General features: G+C 57.8%; 2 protein-coding genes across 6 annotated transcripts in view; one reads left to right on the top strand and one right to left on the bottom strand.

The window, feature by feature from the left end:
• Nucleotides 1-19,833, top strand: part of PASK (PAS domain containing serine/threonine kinase) — a 41,215-nt gene extending 21,382 nt beyond the window's left edge. For 4 of the 5 annotated variants that reach the window (XM_047846415.1, XM_047846417.1, XM_047846414.1 and 1 more), the window contains exons 11-19: nt 4,345-6,029; nt 6,877-7,058; nt 7,432-7,599; nt 11,442-11,567; nt 11,683-11,817; nt 14,530-14,729; nt 16,747-16,880; nt 18,505-18,651; nt 19,244-19,833. In XM_047846415.1, the coding sequence (XP_047702371.1) occupies nt 4,345-6,029; nt 6,877-7,058; nt 7,432-7,599; nt 11,442-11,567; nt 11,683-11,817; nt 14,530-14,729; nt 16,747-16,880; nt 18,505-18,651; nt 19,244-19,350 (2,884 nt within the window). In that variant the 3' untranslated portion in view covers nt 19,351-19,833. Of the gene's footprint in view, nt 1-4,344; nt 6,030-6,876; nt 7,059-7,431; nt 7,600-11,441; nt 11,568-11,682; nt 11,818-14,529; nt 14,734-16,746; nt 16,881-18,504; nt 18,652-19,243 lie in introns of those variants that run through there. The other variant, XR_007149569.1, reaches the window with a different exon arrangement.
• Nucleotides 19,834-20,108: 275 nt separating this feature from the next.
• The window catches only part of SNED1 (sushi, nidogen and EGF like domains 1), a 94,274-nt gene continuing 92,991 nt past the window's right edge, over nt 20,109-21,391 (bottom strand). The window contains exon 31 of the mRNA XM_047846422.1: nt 20,109-21,282. The gene's annotated coding sequence lies outside the window, so the exon portion shown is untranslated. The remainder of the gene's footprint in view (nt 21,283-21,391) is intronic.

The following is a 21,391-nucleotide window of genomic DNA, read 5'->3' as shown; positions in this document are numbered from 1 at the left end:
CACGTGGAAAATGTAGAAAGGCAGAGAGAAACTCACCGGTCATCCCTGCTTAGTTATCGTGGTCCCACGGTACACAGCGTTTTGGAGTTTCTCAACTAGTTTTCTCCCCGCGGGAGCCGCCGTCAGCCGTTGGGGCTGCCCCGCCACGTCCCCGTCCTCGGAGCGGGGCACCTTCCTAGCGTGTCCTCCGCGTCCGCGGGTGCTCGTGGGCAGCCGCTCTTGCCCCTGTGGCACAGACCGGGTCACCCCGTGCGTGTCGTGCTGGACGTGTGTGTGTGAGACGTGTGCGTCCGAGCCCTTTCCACGCGTCACCTCCCGTGGAGCTCTGCGGTTTCGCTGCTTTCCTGCCGTTGGCTTGCATTCCCTGGCTTTCCGCTACTTCGCTCTGGGGTCCGCTTTGGATGGTCTCTGTGCCACGTGCCCATCTGTGGACGGGGGGACCCTCCCCCGGCGGGGCCGCCTGAGGCGTGACCCCCTGGCCCCAGGGGTGGTCGCTGCTACAAGCCGCTGGGCTCCTGGCCTGCGAGTCCCGGGGTGGGGGACCCTGGCGGTGGCTCTCATCTGCTCTGCCCCAAGCTCCCGTCTGGGCCCCGCACGCTCCATTTTCTGGGACGAGGTTGTGCGACAAGGAAGTCCCGCCAGGGAGCCGCTTCCGACGCTTCTCTCGGGTTGGATGTGCTGAGCTCAAGTTGTAGTGCTAGACCGACGTCCCTCCTAGAGGCCCTGTAGGTGTGCTTGTCCTTGTCACTGCCCCTGGCTTGCTTGCTTGCTTCCCTCCTCCTTCCTTCCTTCCTTCCTTCCTTCCTTCCTTCCTTCCTTCCCTCCCTCCCTCCCTCCTTCCTTCCTTCCCTCCCTCCTTCCTTCCTTCCCTCCTGCCTTCCCTCCCTCCTTCCTCCCTCCTTCCTCCCTCCCTCCCTGCCTCCTGCCTTCCCTCCCTCCCTCCTTCCTCCCTCCTCCTTCCTCCCTCCCTCCCTCTCTCCTTCCTTCCTCCCTCTCTCCTTCCTCCCTCCCTCCTTCCTCCTTCCTCCCTCCCTCCTTCCCTCCTTCCCTCCCTCCTTCCTCCCTCCCTCCTTCCCTCCTTCCCTCCCTCCTTCCCTCCCTCCCTCCTACCCTCCTTCTGCCCTCCCTCCTTCCTTCTTCCTTCCTTCCTTTCTTCACTCCTTCCTTCCTCCCTCACTCCCTCCTTCCTTCCTCCCTCCTTCCCTCCCTCCTTCCTCCCTCCCTCCTTCCTTCACTCCTTCCCTCCTTTCTTCACTCCTTCCTTCCTTCCTTCCTCCCTCCCTTCCTCCCTTCTCCCTCTCTCCCTCCTTCCCTCCCTCCCCCTTCCTTCCTTCCTTCCCTCCCCCTTCCTTCCTTCCCTCCCCCCTTCCTTCCTTCCCTCCTGCCCTCCCTCCCTCCTTCCTTCCCTCCCCCCTTCCTTCCTTCCTTCCATCCCTCCTTCCTCCCTCCCTCCCTCCTTCCCTCCCTCCTTCCCGCCTTCCCTCCCTCCTTCCCACCTTCCTTCCCTCCTTCCTTCCTTCCTTCCCTCTTTCCTTCCCTCCTTCCTTCCTTCCTTCCTTCCTTCCTTCCTTCCTTCCCTCCCTCCTTCCTCCCTCCCTCCCTCCTTCCTTCACTCCTTCCCTCCTCCCTTCCTCTCTCCTTCCTCCCTCCCTCCCTCCCTCCTTCCTTCCTCCCTCCCTCCCTCCTTCCTTCCCTCCTTCTCTCCTTCCTTCCTTCCTCCCTCCCTTTTCCCCCTCCCTCCTTCCCTCCTTCCCTCCCTCCTTCCTCTCTCCCTCCCTCCTTTCTTCACTCCTTCCTTCCTCCCTTCCTCTCTCCTTCCTCCCTCCCTCCCTCACTCCCTCCTTCCTTCCCTCCTCTCCTTCCTTCCTTCCTCCCTTCCTTTCTCCCTCCCTCCCTCCCACCCTCCTCTCTCCCTCCTTCCCTCCTTCCCTTCCTCCTTCCTTCCTCCCTCCTTTCTCCCTCCCTCCCTCCTTCCATCCTTCCTCCCTCCCTTCCTCCTTCCCTCCTCCCTCCCTCCCTCCTTCCTCCCTCCCTCCCTCCCTCCTTCCTTCCCTCCTTCTCTCCTTCCTTCCTTCCTCCCTCCCTTTTCCCCCTCCCTCCTTCCCTCCTTCCCTCCCTCCTTCCTCTCTCCCTCCCTCCTTTCTTCACTCCTTCCTTCCTCCCTTCCTCTCTCCTTCCTCCCTCCCTCCCTCACTCCCTCCTTCCTTCCCTCCTCTCCTTCCTTCCTTCCTCCCTTCCTTTCTCCCTCCCTCCCTCCCACCCTCCTCTCTCCCTCCTTCCCTCCTTCCCTTCCTCCTTCCTTCCTCCCTCCTTTCTCCCTCCCTCCCTCCTTCCATCCTTCCTCCCTCCCTTCCTCCTTCCCTCCTCCCTCCCTCCCTCCTTCCTCCCTCCCTCCCTCCCTCCTTCCTTCCCTCCTTCTCTCCTTCCTTCCTTCCTCCCTCCCTTTTCCCCCTCCCTCCTTCCCTCCTTCCCTCCCTCCTTCCTCTCTCCCTCCCTCCTTTCTTCACTCCTTCCTTCCTTCCTTCCTCTCTCCTTCCTCCCTCCCTCCCTCACTCCCTCCTTCCTTCCCTCGTCTCCTTCCTTCCTTCCTCCCTTCCTTTCTCCCTCCCTCCCTCCCACCCTCCTCTCTCCCTCCTTCCCTCCTTCCCTTCCTCCTTCCTTCCTCCCTCCTTTCTCCCTCCCTCCCTCCTTCCATCCTTCCTCCCTCCCTTCCTCCTTCCCTCCTCCCTCCCTCCCTCCCTTCCTCCTTCCTTCTCTCCTTCCTTCCTTCCCTCCCTCCTTCATTCACTCTGTCATTCACCCCTTCATCGCTCCCTCAGTCACTCATCACTCACTCCATAAATAAGCATTGCAAAAGGAATGCTAAGGATCATCCCTAAGAAATACTTTGTAGCAGAAAATGGGCTAAATCAGCAAACACGGTGAGACTGGGAAGTGGGAGGGCAGGTTTGCAGCATGACTTTGGGAGTGTTCGGTGCCTGGGGACCGAGGGTCGTGCCTGCTCCTCATTCTCCCAGCTCTCCCAGGAGCCCCGGAGGCAGTTGCTAACACAGCCACGTGGATTGTTGTGTTGGAGACCAGCCTCTGACCCTGCGTGAACCACCCGGAGGCACTGGTGCGGGCCCTGCCGTGTGCCAGCTGGGGCAGCGGGGTGGAGGGGAGGTGGGAGGGGGACGGGAGCCTCTCTGTACTTAAAGGCTCCCCCGGAAGCCTCCTTGTCACTTCCTCGGTTTACCCTGGCTGGAACGCAGTGACACTATGAAACCTGGCTGCTGGGAGCTGTGGTGGTGGGACGCGGGCACAGTGCTGCCCCTGGCCTCGCCCCGCGTGCCCACACGGGAGGGTGCCCTACCCTGCCCTGGGGCCTGACCCTGCGTGCCCTCCGAGGGTGCCCGCACTGCTTAGAAAGGGGATTGAGACCGTCTGCCTCCTTTTTGGACCTTGCAGACGACGTGCCGGTTCCTGGGGGCCAGCTGCAGGCTGGTCTCTTGACCTGGGTGAATGGACAGAGATAGAGAGATACAGCCAGAGACGCAGATGATTTTTGCCTGGCCTCCACACACCCTTGCCCGTGCCCTCGTTTTCCCCAGAAAACTGCTGCTGTTCCCAGAACCCCACTCACGGTTCCCTCCTCTGTGGGACCTGCCCTCTTGTGTTGGTTCCTTCCTAACCCGGGCCTCTTTACAAACCTCTGTGGTGATGCTTGCCAGATCACCGGCGCACACGCCCCGGCGAGGCTGGCCACGGCCACCTTCTGTGCATCTTGGTGCTGGCGTCAGGCTTCGGCTGGCCCCGGGCAGGAGCTCAGCGTCATCTGTCACGTGGGGCCACGGTGGCCGGGCCAGCTGTGGGGGCGGGGGTCCTCACCTGGGGCCTTTGGCTCTGTGACCGCCCCCCTGCCTGGAGGCGGCCCCTCCCTCGGTGGCCTCCGTGCGAAGTTCCTGGGCTTGTGTCCCAGCTCTTCCCACCCCTGTGAGGCCCTGCTCTCACGGCCCCTCCTTGTGCCAGCCTCTCAGAGCTGTCTGTCTTTGGCTGTGACATCTGATAGCATTTGTAGCCGATCACAGGTCAACATCGTACAGGGCTGCCCGGCTACAGGGAGGCTCCCTCCCCGCGAAGCGACGATGCTGACCGGAGCCCTGAACGTAGCGTCCTGGGTGTTCAGGGCTGTCTTTGCTAAATCATTGTTAAATGAGGATTTATCTAGAGAATACATGAGCTGCTCATAGCTTATGGTGGCGACTGCATTATACTTGTCTTTAATAGAGGAGGATCCGTGTGGTCTTTACTTTTGCTTCTTCTGTGGCTCTTAAGTAATTACATCATCCGTGTTACAATCCTCAGAGGGGACAGCATCCCAGAAGGAAGCCTGCCAGCCCAGGAACGGTCATCGCCCAAGGACCAGCAGAACATCCCAGAAGGATGCCCACCATCCCAGGAACAGTCACTGCCTGAGGACCGGCGGAACATCCCAGAAGGATGCCCACCATCCCAGGAACAGTCACTGCCTGAGGACCGGCGGAACATCCCAGAAGGATGCTCACCATCCCAGGAATACTCATTGCCTGAGGACCAGAGGAACATCCCAGAAGGATGCCCACCATGCCAGGAACAGTCCTTGCCTGAGGACCAGCGAAACATCCCAGAAGGAAGCTCACTAGCCTTCAGTAAGTGGTTATTTCCTGAGGGCCAGCAGCAGAACACTCCAGAAGGAAGCCTGGCAGCCCTCAGAGAAAAGTCATTGTCCAAGGACCAGCAGAACACCCTGGAAAGGAGCCCGACAACCCAGGAATACTCATTGTCCAAGGACCAGCGGAACCTCCCAGAAGGATGCCCGCCAGCGCATAGCCAGTGGTCCTTACCCGAGGCCCAGCAGGACACTGTCTTGGAGAAGGAGGAGCGTGCAGCCCCAGAGAGCCTCATACGGGACCTTGAGGGAAAAAGTGGGTCTGGCCCCAGGGACACGTGGACGTTTGCTTCACGTGAAGACTCTGAAGGCCCGGCTCCAGCAGAGGGTGGGAGCAGAAACCCTGGGGTGTGTGGCCCGCACCAGGAGGCAGAGCTGGAGGGGGCAGGTGTGAGCAGTGCCAGTGGTTCAAACCATCGGGCTGGTTCTGTCATGCCCGTGCCCCATGCTGCAGGCCAGCCGGCGGGACAGCGCCTCCTGCCGTGCTACCCCAGGTATGGGGGTGAGCAGAACACGCAGCCCGGAAGCCCCCCCAGGGCAGCGCCACCCTCATTCTGGAAGCCTGTGCTAGATGAGCCGTGGGCAGGGGAGAGTGACCTAGATGAGCTGCAGACTTGCCTAATTAAGGAGCAGCTGTCCAAGTGGAGCGTCGTGGGGCCACCGGGCGTCTCTTACACAGAGCACCCCCTATTCTCTGCCCCTGTGTCGCTGTGTGACCCGGGAGGTGGAGGCCCGCGCAGCCGTGTGGGCAGCTCCGCGGCTTACTACGCACTGGCCACAGACCTCCCCGGGGTCCTGGATGCGGTGCAGGCCCGGGAGGCCGATGGGAATTCATTTTCCTGGAATCTCAAGGAACTCTTTTTCGGTGAACGGACAGACCGAACGTTCTCGAACCGTTCCTGTACCGCGTCGGAGCTTGTGGAGATGGCCTCTCCTTCGCTGGCGGGCTCTGACGCAGACCTGAGTGGTCCGCACGGGCCCGGGTCACAAGTTCTGGACGACAGAGAGCTGTTGCTCCTGACGGGCACCTGCTTGCATCTTGGTGAAGTTCAGCCTCGCGAGAGCTGTCTGGGGCGCGGCCCGGCCGAGCCCTCGGAGACCCGTGTGGTGTCCTCAGGACCCTACAAAGTGAGTGGCAGAGAGAACCCAACCTGCGTCCTTCCCACGCCGGGAGCTGGCTCCGTGGAGGTGTGCCCGTTGGAGGAGCCCAGGCTGAGCTTCCAGGTCACCTCCACGCCTGTGAAAGGGGACAGCCCGGCGATGCCCGGGGCCCCTCTGCAGCATGAGATCCAGGAGGGCACCTATTCCGGCAGCTGTTACCACCGGGACGGCTCGTGGCTGAGTATGTGGCGGGTGGCTGCTGTGGGAGCACAGCATGGCCGGTGCAGGGACTTCCTCGTCCCGGAGTCCGACGTGGCTGCACCCCCTGAATAGTTTGGGCAGAAATGATGCGCTGAAGGGTCTGCAGTGAGAGCTTATCTCTTGAAAAGTAGGGTGACGGGTGCACGTGGTAGGGAAGGGTGGAGCCTGCGGTCCCTCCCTGGGAGCTGCTCCGTGCACCAGGGGACGGGTTCTGCCGGCCCCGACCCCCACGGTCACCCTGGGCAGCGAGGTGCTCTGCGGCCCCGCGTGTGCCGCTGGGGCTCTGGCGCCTGACGCGCTGTGGGCTAGGAGGCAATGTTCTTGTCGGGCCCCTTCGCTTGCCCCTGGGAGTCGATTAGGTTCGTGATTTCTTAGCGCATCATCTCCTGATTTCTTAGCAGATCCACATCATTTTCACCAGTCGTTTCCTTACTGCTGACTTCACAGTGTCGATTACTAAGGCTTCTTCCCTAACCTTAAAAAGGTTCTACGAGTGATACGTGTTATCTGTAGATGTACTAGAAAACACAAACAAAAAGAAAATAAAGCCACCTGTAAGTGCCTCCCCCAAGATGACCCCGTTTGTTTTGGCGTGTACCTTGGAGGCCGTGTAAAAATGCACAGACGTGTATCCAAACCATGTGGGCTTTGTACGTACGCGCACGTGTGGTTGCAGGAACCGCCATAGGCACGTACGCGTTCCACTGAGGCCGCTCACATTCCTGGCAGCTGTCTCCAGGCTTCCCCCGTCCTCCGAGTGTGGGTGCCCCTGCCCGCCCCGCCCGGTGCACGGTGGAGCTGTCGTGGTGACCCTCCCTCCCCTCCAGGTGTGCAGTTTGAGGTGAAGCGGGTGGAGCTCCAGGGCTCCGCGACCCTGTTCTGCTGCTGGCTCGTGAAAGACCTGCTACGCAGCCACGAGGACTCGGCCGCGCGGACCCGCCTGCTCCTGGCCAGCCTGCCCAGCTCCAGCCACTCCATGTGCGAGCTTTCTGGACCCAGCACAGGGGAGGTGGGTGTCTGCGGTCAGCTCCCACCTTGCGCCCGCCGCGTGGTGTGGGAACCGGTGCTGCCTGGCTTTTCTCTCTTTCTCTCTGCTTCCTCTGCGACGGGAGGGAGGTCCAGTTGTGCCTTTTTGGGCCTGTCTTCTAAGTTCGTGGGTAAGTCGGAAGCCAGACGTGGAATCTTAGACCTGAGTTTGCCCCATGTGCAGGGCGGGGTATAAACACGCTCGGGTGTGTGCGCCCCTCTGGGCTAACCGGGAGGGCACTTCTCAGGCCAGGTACCCCCAGGACACGGGAGGAGGGGGGACAGGGGACCAGATGACGTGAGCCTGCCTGCTGCTGGTCACACGTGGCCCCTCGGGCGTCCCGTTTCATTCACAGATGCTCAGGAGCAAGCCCTGGTTTGAGGAGCCTCCGACGGCTCTGGAGGTGGAGGGGCTGGCCGCCTGCGAGGGCGCGTACTCCCGCAAGTACAGCACGCTGAGCCCACTGGGCAGCGGGGCCTTCGGCTTCGTGTGGACCGCGGTGGACAGAGAGGAGAATAAGGAGGTACTGTGGCTCCTGGGCCGTGCGCAGCAACGGGGCCGCTCCGGTGCGTCCGTGGCCTCAGTGATGTGGCACGGGGCAGGAGGCATCCTCCGTGGAAAGCACTGAGCACGCCGGCTGGCCCGGAGGGCACCCGAGGCAGCACACACGTTCCCCCCTTGGCCATCCTGCCCGCCGCTTCGGGGCCATGTGGGCTTCTCACGTGCCTCTCCCTCGGGGGCTGATGTCTATTGATTTTCAGGTTGGGACACGCCAGGCTTCCTTCTGTGGTCTCAGTGGGCGTGGCCATTCTTACTTATTCCTCGTCCACCTGAGCCGAGGCCTCGCTGGCCCTCCTCCCACATCCTGTTGAGACTGCGGGTGTAGCTGCCCAGCGTTTTGTGATTTGAGGGAATCGACATGGTGACCGTCCTGCCTGTCCCTGTGAACACCGTGACACTGCCCAGGTGTCCCCGTGCCACCTACTGGTTTCTGGGAGACCGTGTACTCGGGGTCCTTTGACCCGTTGGCTGTTACCGGCACATGTTGGGGTTGACACGTCGTGTGTCTGTGCGAGGCCCTTGCGGTCCTGACGTGTTTTCGTGGGTCCCCCAGAGCTCCAGGTGAGCGGCTCAGGAGAGGCTGCCGCTTGCCGCGTCCCTGCCATCGCGGCCGCTCCGTTCCCTTCTCGATGGATCCTTCTGGGGAGGGTGTTTCATTTGTTTGCAGCTCGCTGAGACTTGGCTTGAAGAACGACTGCTGAGTTCTGTCTGGTAGTGAGTGGCCGACACGATCTCACCCTTGGTTTCTCTGGTCAGTAACACCGATCAGCTTGCGTTTTCCAGAATCAGCCCTTGGTTCTGTTGCAATATTCTCTTACCGCGTGGCTGAATTTGGCTTGCTGATAGTGCCACTTGGGATTCTTTTTCATTTGTATTCCATCCCTGTTCTGACATCAGCGTGACGCGAGGCCTGTGGAGTTAGCGCTTTCGTGTCGGCACGGTGTCTCTCCGCCTGTTCAGACCTGCATGTTTCTTTCAGCCGCAGGCCGTGGTTTTCTGTGTGCAAATCCGTGTGCAGGTGACGTGCAGCTGCGTCTGCTCGCTCGGCCATCCTAGTTCTTGTGTTTGCCCTCTCTCACCTTTGCGAGACTCGCCAAAGAGGTGTCTGTTTTGTTAACCAGATACTTGTTTTGTTTTCTTTGAACTTGTCTTCTTGTACCTTCTGGGAGTTAATTGTGCTGTATTTCTAGCTTATCGGATTGGAGGTGTCTCGTGGAGCCATTACTGAGTGACAAGGCCCCTGCAGAGCGGTTGGTGGTGGCGCGGGACGCTCTTGCCACCTGTGTTTGCAGGGGCTTCATCGTCTAGTCCTTGTGAGGCGGGTCTCGCTCTTGGTTGGGTCAGTGACCCGGCAGACCACAGGGCTTTCTTTGGACCGCTCTGCCTAAAGGAAGAGGAAAGAAGCTGCCGAGAGTCCTTCTCCTGGTTTGAAAAGAAACACATGAGTAGTTTCACCTTTCAGAACACAGATGTCAGCCTAAATATTACTAGGCCGGCAAACGATGAGGGAAAGCAGCCAATCCGAAAACAGCCCTGCACGGGTGAGGGGCCCGTTCGAGGGCCAAGCGCTGCTCTGCAGTTCAGTCCACGGGACAGGATGGGAGGACTGCCATCCCGACACGGTGGCTCTGGCGACCCAGGACGCGCAGTGTCTCTCCGCGTGTTCAGACCTGCATGTTTCTTTCAGCCGCAGGCCGTGGTTTTCCGTGTGCAAACCCTGTCCTCCTTTTCTTAAATTGGTGTCATTTCTATATCCAGTCTCTTCTCTTTCTTTTTTATTTTATTTTATTTTATTTTATTTTTTTTAATTTTTTTTCCAACATTTATTTATTTTTGGGACAGAGAGAGACAGAGCATGAATGGGGGAGGGGCAGAGAGAGAGGGAGACACAGAATCCGAAACAGGCTCCAGGCTCCGAGCCGTCAGCCCAGAGCCCGACGCGGGGCTCGAACTCCCGGACCGCGAGATCGTGACCTGGCTGAAGTCGGACGCTCAACCGACTGCGCCACCCAGGCGCCCCCAGTCTCTTCTCTTTCTTGTGCCTAGTTTTCTTTTGCTGGAATGTGCGTTACTGATTTCCTAGGAAGGACTCTTTGAGTTCTTACGTGTTTTCTGATTTGTTTCCCTTCCATTTCAGTGGCGATGCGCCCTCCCTATTCCTCTCCGAACGTGTGAGCCCACGTCTGCTGTCATCTAGCATTTATTTGAAGAGCCATCTGATGTTTTTCCTTTCTGATTTTTTAAATTAACTCAAAAATTCTCTTTGAAGTTTACTTATTTTGAGAGAGAGAGAAAGAGCACGTGAGCGAGCAGGAGAGGGGCAGAGAGGGAGGGAGAGAGAATCCCAAGCAGGCTCCGTGCCGGAGCCTGTCGGCACAGAGCCCGACAGCACAGAGCCCGACGTGGGGCTTGAACTTAGATCATGGCCTGAGCTGAAACCAAGAGTCAGATGCTTAACGGAGCTACCCAGGCACCCCCGGAATTTTTTCTTTTAATCTTTGGACTTCATACGTTTCACCAGGATGTATTTCTGCGTGTGTGTGTGTGTGTGTGCGTGTGCACGCGCGCACGTGTGTTGTTTATTCTTGCTTGATGCTTGGTGAGGCTTTGATCTAAACGTTTAAAGCTTTCTTTACCTTAAGAGAATGTATTCTTTTGTTCTGTTAATTCTTTCTTTTCCTTCTTTCTCGCTCTGTACTTTCCCCTGAACCCCCTCTCAGGCGTGTGTTGCAGCCTGTGGCAGCAGGCTTCCTGCTGGTGTGCTCGAACCCTGTGGTGGGCCGGCCACAGCCTCTGCGTGCCCCCCCGCCCCCGCTGGCCGTGCCCCTGGGTGCACAGGGCTTCAGCCTTGCTTCCCTCGTTTTCTTGCCTTCCCTCGCGTGTCTCCTCCAGCCTATCGAATCACGGGGCCCTCTCTCCACAGGATCCTTAGGATGTGACCACTTGTCACCATTGATGGCCAGCACTAACCCGTCACCTTTTCCTCGAGGTCACGTGAGGGCTGACCGGGTGCTCCACGTGCTCCTTGCTGTTCCTCCTGCCTCTGCGTGTTCCCCTCCCGCTCGCTGCCCCTCTGGCGGGTCCCCTCAGCTGTCCCTTCTCGGGGAGCCTCCCTACCTGCTTCCCTGCTCGCCCGGCGCACTGGGCACGCTGTGTGTTGGCCGTGCCCCCCGCAGCCGATGAGCCGGTGAGGTGGGGCTCGGGGGCCATCTTGTGGGGTCTCCCGCCGGCCGTCTCTGCTCCCCACTTGGCCCCTCGGCCACGCGCCCGGCCCTCACCGGCACAGTGCTCGTCTCCTCCCCGTGACCTTTGCCACCGTCCTGGGCAGTGATGCTGTTTCTCTTGTGTTGGCCCGTGTCCGTCAGGCTTGCTGGACTCCACTGGGCTCCAGCTGATGTGAGTGGTGGCCTTTGTGTTCCCAGTCCTCAGGCCTCCTCGTTCGTCTCCTGGGTCAGGGCACCCGTCCTCACTTGAGAAATGGGGGTGCTGGGGCCTCTGAGGGGCACCTGCTGCAAGTTCTCTGGCCCAGGCTGTGGCTCCTCAGCTCCCGGCCCCTCCATCATGCCCTCGCATCCACTTTGAGTGGGCAGGTGTCCTCAGCCCTGCTGGCCAGCTGCTGGTGTGCCTGTGTGTTCCTCGTGCCGGGCGGGGGTCACTACTAGGTTCCTCTCTCCCGTCCCTGGATTCAGGGGAGGTACGCGTGGAGGTTACCCTCCCCTGCACTGCGATGCAGCAGTGGGCACCAGGCCCGAGGGGACGCGGAGGCACGCTGGCGGCCACTTCTCCCCTCTGTCTTCCTCGCAGGTGGTGGTGAAGTTTATTAAGAAGGAGAAGGTGTTGGAGGATTGTTGGATTGAGGATCCCAAACTTGGAAAAGTTACTTTGGAGATTGCGATTCTGTCCAGGGTGGAGCACGCCAACATCATCAAGGTGGAGTGCTGTTTCTCACTTAGCGGTGTCCCGATGTTGCTTGTGGGAGAAGCTCTTAAATACGTGGTCTTGAAGGTGTCTCGGCAGGCCCAGACCTGACTTTGTGTTTTTGCAGGTGGTGGACGTATTTGAAAACCAAGAGTTCTTTCAGCTGGTGATGGAGAAGCACGGCTCCGGCCTGGACCTCTTTGCGTTCATCGACCGCCACCCCGGCCTGGACGAGCCCCTGGCGAGCTACATCTTCCGACAGGTGAGCAGGCTGGCGCCGTGCTGGGGAGGTGACGGGCTTGGGCGCGGGGCTCTGAGGCCGCGCAGATGTGGCTTCACACGCACTTCTCTCACAAGCTGGGGTCTAGCCTTTAGGTTTTGGATTTGACGGAGTAAGATACACAATAAGATATACATTGGAGGCCAGATGCCGTCCTGGACCGTTCGGAGATGGAAGCTTATTTATATTCCTGCAGCACCCGTGCCAATTGCAAACTTAGCCAGAAATATTCCTACAGTACCCACGCCAATTGCAAAACTTGGCCAGCAAAGCTGTTGGATTAAGGTTTGAGGCCTGTGCCTCTGATATGAATCCTCGTCTCCCAGCAGGAAACCATTGCTAAGCTGTGCAGCAGGGATCATGATAGTGCTGGCGCGGGAAGGCTAGGAGGGTTAGATCAGAGCCTCTAAGGCACTTGGGCGGCACGGTGTCCCGCACATTGTAAATGCTCGGTAAATAGTAGCTGTCCAGTCAGTTAAAGTAATCAGTAAAGGTTGAGATTCTAGCAATCTCATTTTGCAGTGTTCGTTTTGGTCTCTTTATATCTGTTTACGTATTGATCTTGTCCGTTCATTCTTTTATTGGAACAGGAGACTGATCAGCGAAATAGAAAGGCATGCTGGGAGATTGAGAGGTTGGGGAGGGGGTGGAGAGGAGACAGTAATTCTTGTTTTGAGGAGACGGTGGTGATTTCATTTTAGACTGTTCCAAGCACCCTGGAAAGAGTGGAGAAATAATCTGGAAGGCCGGGGGCAGAGGGGAGTGAACAAGTCCCAGGTTTGCTCTCTGATTGTTTCCTGGTGATGACTTAATTTCTCACGACAGCTTCCATAAATTGACATTTTGTACCCAGAGCTATAAAATCCCAGAAGCTATTGGATTTCTGAAATTAACTTTCTCAGGCACCTACTTATAAATTTCAGGCATCATGATTCCGCTCAAAGACCGTCGTCCCCCTTTTCCCTCTTCCTGTTTTGCAAGATTACATACCCATCTACCTTAACGCATAGCGAAGATTTGTTTTTGAGATCTTCATGGCAGGCAGCCCTATGACAACAGGAGTCACTTGTTAATAGCTGGTGTCTCTCTGTTAATTCTGGGGCAACTGACATAGGCAAATATAGTGTCCTCTACTTTATAATTTTTCAAGAAGTATCTATAGCCCTTCTGTGAATTTACATGTGTAAGTGCTACATACGTACGTGCGTATGGATTCATGATTTTATAGAGAAATACCATTATATATTAGCGTATGTATGTAGAGTGCCAGTTATCAGTGAATTGCTTCTCAGCTCCAAATCCACCAAGGGCCCACTCAGCGGCCAGCTCTCCTATGCGGCGAGGGGGAGGGAGGACCTACAGTATATTGTCACAACTGTACCCTTTCAGAGCAGGAACTATTGCATGAGGCCTGTTGGAACGAAGCCCACTTCCAGTGGACTGACTTTACGTCTGCCTCCGTGAGAGCCCCACACAGTGTGGCTGATGCTCGGTGCTGCTCTCTGAGAAGCTGCTAGAGCCCAGAAGTAGGACTTTGGAGACTTGGCCTCCGCTCCCAGCTCTGCCCCCATGCACTGCGTGAACTCTGGGCGGGGTCCTTTCCTTCCCCGTGAACCGACGGTGTCAGACTCCGTCTTTCTCCAGGGCCTCCTCCCGTTGAACGCCCAGACCACCCTCAGTAAGGTGCCCACCGTGCGTCTTTGTAGCTTCTGCTTGTGGTCTGTCTTTCCTCCTGAGATTGTCACGATGTGTATTGAGGGGTGAGTGAATGTCTGCTGGGAAGGCTTCTCAGCGTGGAGAGAACTTGAGAATCAGTGTTTGTCTGGTGGGGGCACAAAGTGTCAGCTACACAAGATGACTAAGTCCTGTTTCATAGCTAATAATACTGTAGTGCAGACTCAGAAATTGGCTTAGTGTAGATCTTATGTTGAGTGTCCTTATCACAAATAATAATAATGAAATTTTATTTTTTTCATTTATTTTTTTTAACTTTTTTTAACGTTTTTATATTTTATTTTTGAGAGCCTGAGAAACAGAGCACGAGTGGGGGAGGGGCAGAGAGAGAAGGAGACACAGAATCAGAAGCAGGCTCCAGGCTCCGAGCTGTCAGCACAGAGCCCGATGCAGGGCTCGAGCTCATGAGCTGTGAGATCATGACCTGAGCCGAAGTCAGATGCTCAACTGACTGAGCTACCCAGGCGCCTGCTTTTTAATTTTTTTTAACATTTATTTTTGAGAGAGAGAGAGAACAGAGCACAACTGGGGGAGGGGCAGAGAGAGAGAGACACACACACAGTATCTGAAGCAGGCTCCAGGTTCTGAGTTGTCAGCGCAGAGTCCGACGTGGGGCTCGAACTCATGAACTGTGAGATCATGACCTGAGCCGAAGTCGGACGCTTAACCAGCTGAGCCGCCCAGGTGCTCCGAAATTTTAAAGAAGAATCAGGTGCTGGTGCTCCTGCCAGCGGTGGGACAGGCCGGCCACGCCAAGCACCCCACCTGGACCTGCTTTGCCTATGCTGAGCTGGGCGGCGTCTGCAGCATCCAGCCTTCTTTCTTGTCACCCACGCGTGATAAACCAGACAATAGGCTCTTAGCTTCGTTACTGTTTCTTTCTTTGCGGTTAATCCTTATTTTAAATGCATGTTTTACTTGACTTGCTTTTCTAAAAAGTCCCTGTGGCCCCGATTGCAGCTGGTGTCGGCAGTGGCCTACCTGCGCTCCAAGAGCATCATTCACCGGGACATCAAGGACGAGAACATCGTGATCGCGGAGGACTTTACCATCAAGCTGATCGACTTCGGCTCGGCTGCCTACCTGGAGAAGGGCAGGCTGTTTCACACGTTCTGTGGGACCATCGAGTACTGTGCGCCCGAGGTGCTCCTGGGAAACCCGTACGTACGTGCTGCGCGGCAGCCCGGCCTCGCGCCTTCCGTCGGGGCCCTGCCACCCGCGGGAGTTTAGGTGGGAAACTGTTTCAGTTTGCGCCTCTTGGTGACAGGGCCGCCGACTGATTACGAGCGTTTTGTGGTCGGGGGGCAGGCAGGCAAAGTAAGGCTGGTTACGGGATGCTGGGCGGTGGCTGCAGGGTCTGTTGTGGTCTTTTCTCAACTTGTGTGTAGGTCTGGAGTTCTAGAAAACACGAAAGATCAAGATAAGCATAAGAATGAAGAGGGTCTCTCCTCAGTTGGGTTTATTCCTTGTGACGACAGGAATAACAGCTATTCTAGTAACCACTGTTGGGGATCGAGCAATGGGACGTACTGGTGCAGAGGACCGAGTGGCCTGGGGCCTGGCCAGGCCTCCTGCTCCTGCCCCGGAGCCTGCGGGCCACAGGGGGCTCCAGCCAGTGCTCACTAAGCCCTTCCCCTGTCATCCGGCACACTCAGAGCCACCAGACGGGAGGGAAGATTGAAGGGGGATAGTCTAAGAGGGCCTTGGAGTTTCTCTGAGGATGTAATTTGAGCACCTGGTGCCCCCAAGCGTGCTCTTGGCTGCTGTCTTGTCCTGTGGTGGCCACCAGGTCGTCAGAGTTGTAGCGGGGGGCTGCGCGTCCTGTCCGTGGGATCACGGCATGTGCTCTGTGGTTTGTCTGCCCCCCACCCCACCCCCTGCACCCGGGCTGGGAAGCTCCCACAGGGAAGCGCAGGGTGGTGCCGCACCTCAGTGCCCGCCCGAGGGCGATCCCGCCTTCTCCGGGAGCCCCGGCCCTGCACCGTCCCTGCGCCCTCCTCTCTGGCCTGCGGGCGCCCTCCTGCGTGCTCCCCCATCTCACCTCACCAGGGGTTTGCTGAGCTCTGATTCTAGATCCCGTCCTGAGGAACTCTGCTTCCTTCCTCATTGTCTCTGTATCCTTCTCCGCCAAACCGGCCCGCCACTGGGTTTTATACGTAGACTTTTATTGCTTATGCAGTGTCTGTGGCAGCTTTCACGCTGCTGTGGCAGAGTGTCGTGCCGGCGACAGAGGCTGGGTGGCCCACAAGCCGAAAACGTTTGTGTTTGGCCCTTTACAGAAAACGTTCGCTGCCACCTGTGGTACCCCGTTGGACTTTTGTCTTCAGTCTCCAGTATTCTTGAAATCTTTCTTTGCAAAACAACACAAAACAAAAAGTGTCGAACCTGCTTTCCTCGCTCTGGCTTGTGCAGTCTCTCACCCCGCACTTGCCTGAGGTCTGTCCTCCCGGCACCTGTCAGCGTCCAGGGCCCCCCAGCTCGCTCTCCTGAGCCCTGACATCCTGGACCCTCTTACCGCTCACCAGTGTCTCTCAGCCACGTTGTGTGACTGACTCCGTCTCTGTTCTCCGGGCCGGACCGCCCCCGAGTGCCAGACCCCCGTGACCACGTGGCTCTGGGGCCAGCTCAGCGGTAGCTCCCCACCTTCTGTGTCACGTGGAGGCGCTGCTTCTCGGGCCAGCTGTGGGGCTTAGGGCAGGGTCCCATAAAATGCCTGGCGGAGTGTTGGCATCTCACAGGTGCCCACGAGTGGAAGCCAGGTTAGGTCCTTACGATGATGAAACATGGCGACAAAGCACTATCCCTGTTCCACCCCCTCCCCCCCCCCCCCGCCCCCTCCTCTGGGTCGCTGCTGTTACCTTGGCCCTCCTCCTGCTCCCGTGCAGCTTAGAGCCTCTACTCTGCTGTGCCTTCTCTGCACCTCCTCCAGGAAGCCCTCCCATCAGGAGGTGCTCCACCCTCACATGCCGCACACCCTCCTGTTTGGCAGTGGGCATCTCTCAGCTGCCTGAGCACGAAGGTTTGCTTTTCTCTCCCTCCTCAGCGCGTGGCTGGAGCCAGAGTTGAGGGCGTAGTTGAGGAGGGCTGCAGGACGCGCCGGGGGCGTCCTGTGGGGCGGGCCTGTGGCTCTGGGCTGAGCCCGGGCGTGCCCCGAATGTGGCCGCCACCTCCTTGCAGGTACAAGGGGCCCGAGCTGGAGATGTGGTCACTGGGGGTCACGCTGTACACGCTGATCTTTGAGGAGAACCCTTTCTGCGAGCTGGAGGAGACCATGGAGGCCGTGATCCACCCGCCATACCTGGTGTCAGAAGGTGAGCCTGCGCCGCAGGTGCCGCGGAGACGGCTCAGTCCCCTGCCTCGGGCACAGCGCCCCTTTGTCCGTGCTGACGACCTCATTGCTCTTTCTGTGCCTCTAATGCCGGTGTGGACAGAAGGGTAACGTGACCACCCATGACTAAACCGTCATGATAACATTATGTGCAGGAGAATCCCCCTTGGGTCCCGGGGGGCCCGCTTCTGAGACAGACGCTAGCAGCCTGGGAACCTGGCTGTGGCAGTGACTGTAAGGTCAGCACTGGGGTCAGACATTCATCACTTGGGGGCAATGGTGGGACTCGGCCCCCTAGCAGCTGTTGGGAAGCCTGCGGGTTTCTGTCGCACCTCCGGCTCCTGTCGGGGCCACGGGGGGGGAGAGGGGATGGTGTGCATTTGGGGGAAGGACCAGTGGGCTCAGTGGCCTGGAAATGACTTCCTGTGCCTAGAGTCGGCCCCTTTGGCACCCCAAGCGGAGGAGCCCCAGGGAGGGGGCTGGTAAGAGTTTCACGGGCACTGCTGGCCCGTGGGCTCCGGGGTCCCTTCCAGGCTTGGCATCCTGTGACTCTACGGCACTCGTTTATCCTTACAAGTGGCGGGGTGACGAGCATGAACATCTCGTGCACAGAGTCCGTTTGGAACCAGCTTGGGGTCCAGCCTAACTCTGCTTGGGTTGGAAGCCAGTGTCAGCACCGCCACGAAAACACGCCACGGATTGGGGCTTACACGACAGACAGACATCTATTTCTGTCTGGAGGCCGAGAGGCCAAGATCAGGGTGCCCGCGGGTTCGGTTCCCGATGAGAGAGAGTACCCACACACCACGCTCGGTCTCTCTTCTTGCGAGGACACTGACCCTCTCACAGGGCCGCACACTCAAATGAAAGACGTCATCTAACACCCCCCGCCCCCGTCACCTCCCGAGGGCTCCACCTCCTGACACTGTCCCAGTGGGGGACAGGGATGGGGGGGAGGTGTGGGGACACTGAGTCCCTAACAGCCTGGAGGAGGATCTTTAGAGCTCTGCTGAAGTCCCGGATTCCCACGAACCACGCCGCTCGCAGCACATTCTGTTCCACCCACAACGCCTATTCCACACGCTCACTCACCAGGTTCTCAGGATACCCTCTGGGATGGTGAGGCTCAGAGTAGCCCTGGTTGAGGGGACCCCATGTTCTTACAGGAAATGGGGCCCAAATCCAGACCCAAGGCTGGGGCTCTTCCCAGAGCCTGTGCTTCCTTTGGGGGGGGACAACGCAGGGCTTGCTCTGGCCATGTCCCTCTCCTCTTATCCCACAAACCCTGTGTCGTTCAAAGCTCTGCACAGCCAGAGCCCCAAGAACAGGTCGAGTTTACGAAGCTCCGCACAGTGGTTAGGTGAGCGAGGCGGGACCCTGAGCTCCGTGCTTCCATTTCCGAGGGACAAGCGTCTCCTGCAGCCTGTCTGGGGCGTGGCTGGGCCCGTGTGCCAGGGACCCCAGGTTCTTGTCAGAAGTGGAGGTTCCGGGGCTCAGAGGTGCTCATGGCAGGCACAGCCAGGCCCTGTCTGTAGTTTTGAGACACATTCTACTTGAGCCCGGCCTGGATCCACCCACACGCGTGGGGTGGGTCTCTCTGTCCCCAGATCTCATGCACCTCGTGTCTGGGCTGCTGCAGCCTATCCCCGAGCAGCGCACCACCTTGGAGAAGCTGGTGACGGACCCCTGGGTGACACAGCCTGTGAACCTTGCTGACTACACCTGGGATGAGGTGTGTCGAGTGAACAAGCCAGGTGAGAGGCACGGCCGCTGTGCCAGGAAGGCAGGGCTGCCTTCCTGGGTCTGAGGAGGACGACCCCTCCTCCACGCTGTCCTGGACACAAATGTCAGGCCTTGTAGCTGGTTTGTCACCTGCGGAGAAAGTGGAGCTTGATTCTGTTCCAGAGGCCCCTGAACACCACCGGGGCCTTAGAAGGTGGGTGAGCACCCAGGGGAGGCCCTGACAAGGAGGCGCCCACAGAAGGATTGGGGGCAAAGGGCTGGTGGTGGCCTGAGCCAGCTAAAGGAAAGGGTAAGGCTGCAGATGGTGGGAGTGGGATGCTCTGAGGGGACCCAGGAGCCCTGGCTCTTCAGATAAGGCTTCTGGCTGCACAGCTGGGCAGCAGCCGGCGCATCTGGTCACCAGTGCTCAAAGCGGGTGGACCAAGCTGGTGCTGCCGGCCCCCGGCTTAGAATCCGCGCAGCAGCTCGGCAGGGGCCGGGACTCGGGCAGAGCCAGGCCGGTTCTGAAGGCCCCTGATGTCTCTGCGGCTAGGGATTCTCCCAGCGAGAAGCAAGTGTCTTAGAATCTTGTGTGAATGATACAATGTCTTCTTCTTTCTTCAGAAAGTGGAGGTCTGTCGGCGCTGAGTCTGGAGATGGAGAGCAGGTGCGCGAGGGAAGTGGCCCCAGAGCCATGCGGGGCCTTGGGCCCTAGGGGCGGCCCCTGCTGAGCGGACACCAGCTCCCTGCTCCTCTGTATCACTCTGGGGGACTGAATTGTTTTCGGGCCTCTTCCATTCAGAGAAAGTAAACTCTCAAGAACTAGGCCCAGTTCACGTTCTAAAAGCTCACGTGCAAAATGCTAAAAGCTCTCTAGCATTAAAAAAATGCTAGAACAAAAGCCAGTGATGCTGTAAGATTTTAGGTTTATAAATAGACTTGGAATTCACTTTTGTCATGACCTCGGGAAAGCATTCTAGTGCCGGGTTGAGTTTGTACTGTTAAAGGGCTTTCACTTGTGGACTTCGGAAAGGCGTAAAGTTTTTAGTCTTTCTGCTTTTGTATATACACATGTGTTTTTGTCTCCTCTGACTGGACAAGCGCCCATCGGATGTGTGGAGTTTGTAGAACTGGTTAGCAACTGACCAGACTATTTCATTAACTTATTTTCTTGAACATTTTCCAAATTAAAGCAATTTTGTAGTAAACAGTTATCCTGACTTGGACTGTCTGAATTCTTCCACAACGCCAGTGTGGGAAGCGTTTCCTTTCCTTATTTTTATGTCTGTGCACGCCCACTTGCTGCAGCTGGAGAGGGGCTCAGCCTCTGTCAGTTTGGGGGGGCCTCCCCCGGGTGAGCCGGGAGCCCTGCAGCTTGCTCAGTCTAAGGAGGCCGGGTGGGCACTGATGCTCAAGCACTTCTTTCTCCCCTCTCCCCCCCCCCCCCCCCAGCACTGCAGCCCACCTGGGCCCTGCTGTCCACCCAGACGCCCTGCCAGCACTCCCCAGACAGCCTGCGTCCAGCCCAGGCCCCACCTCGGCCGGGGCGTCCAGCCCGTCTTACTTCCCTTCTGGTTCACAGGCCGGGCTGTCTCTCACACACTCCGATGGCTCCGACCCATCCCCCTCCGGAGCGGAATCCAGATGCTCACGGAGCACGTGAAAAGCAGCCTTTCTTTTTTATCTGTGTTGGAGGGGAGGGGGTGGTTGGGAGTAAGAGGGAACTCTTTCATTCTTCTCTTTGCTAAGATGGTGAGAAGAAAACGAAAAGCCCCGCGGCCCCCCCCCCTTCTTCCAGCACGTCACCCCTTTCTGCAGGTTGGCGGTTCCTCTGCCTTGCCCTCCGGAAGATGCTCGGGGGTCACACAGCTCTGGTGAAGCCCTGGGCTCATTAGGGAGCACTCAACTGTCTTCCAGTATCTTGGGACACCCAGAGAGCAGTGGTTCGTTCTCAACTGTGGGGATATGGGATATTGCTATCCCCCTTCCTTTACAAAGTGCTGCCTGAGTCCCTGCTGTCACCAGAGACTGACAGGGGGAGGGGGACACGCCCTCCCCCATCAAGGACCACAAAGGCCTGGTTTTTAGGTGTGTATTTTTTTTAAAGTGTGTAATAAAAAGTGATGTTTACTCTTCTGAGTTCGAATGAGTTTCTTGATAACTCTTTTCCAGAAGTGAAAAAAAACCCCACGTTTTTCCTTGTAGTAGACATGATACTTACAACACGTAAGAGGTTACAGAATGTTCTTTTCAGACCCGGGTGCAATGGGCTAAGAGGGAAAAGTCCTAGCTCTCCAAGGACTGTTACTTCTGAGGAAAAATAGAACTCCTCCTTCTGGATGGCAGTAGGAGGTCCGACGTTTTGAGAGCGTTCTTTGCAGAGAGAGGCTGAGGCTGAGACAGGCTGGCAGATCTTTCTCTCTGTGTTCCCGGTGCGATTCCAGAGAGCGGCATTTTCAGAGGACTGAAGATGCTGTTGGCTTCCTAGAGCGAGGCCTGCATCTCGCCCACGACTTTATCTCTCCAGCCGGATTACCTGTCGGGGCTCGTTGACTGATTCCCTCCAGGGAGTGGCGGCAGCACACGGGGATTTTCTTAGGCTTTGGGTGTAAAAGCATTACTTTATCCTGAGAGGCCGACACTTGGGTAGTTTTGCAAGAAAACTGGAGTAAAAAAAAAAAAAAAACAAGAAAAACAACCAATGCTTTGGTTCTACACAGATTACAACCTTCTCTTTGACAACGTCCTTCGTCACATGACCTGTGGCGGCGC

This window comes from Prionailurus viverrinus, unplaced genomic scaffold, assembly GCF_022837055.1.
Source record: "Prionailurus viverrinus isolate Anna unplaced genomic scaffold, UM_Priviv_1.0 scaffold_39, whole genome shotgun sequence".
NCBI lineage: Eukaryota > Metazoa > Chordata > Mammalia > Carnivora > Felidae > Prionailurus > Prionailurus viverrinus.
The sequence above is the reverse complement of the archived record's forward strand: the minus strand, read 5'-3'. Positions and strand labels throughout refer to the sequence as shown.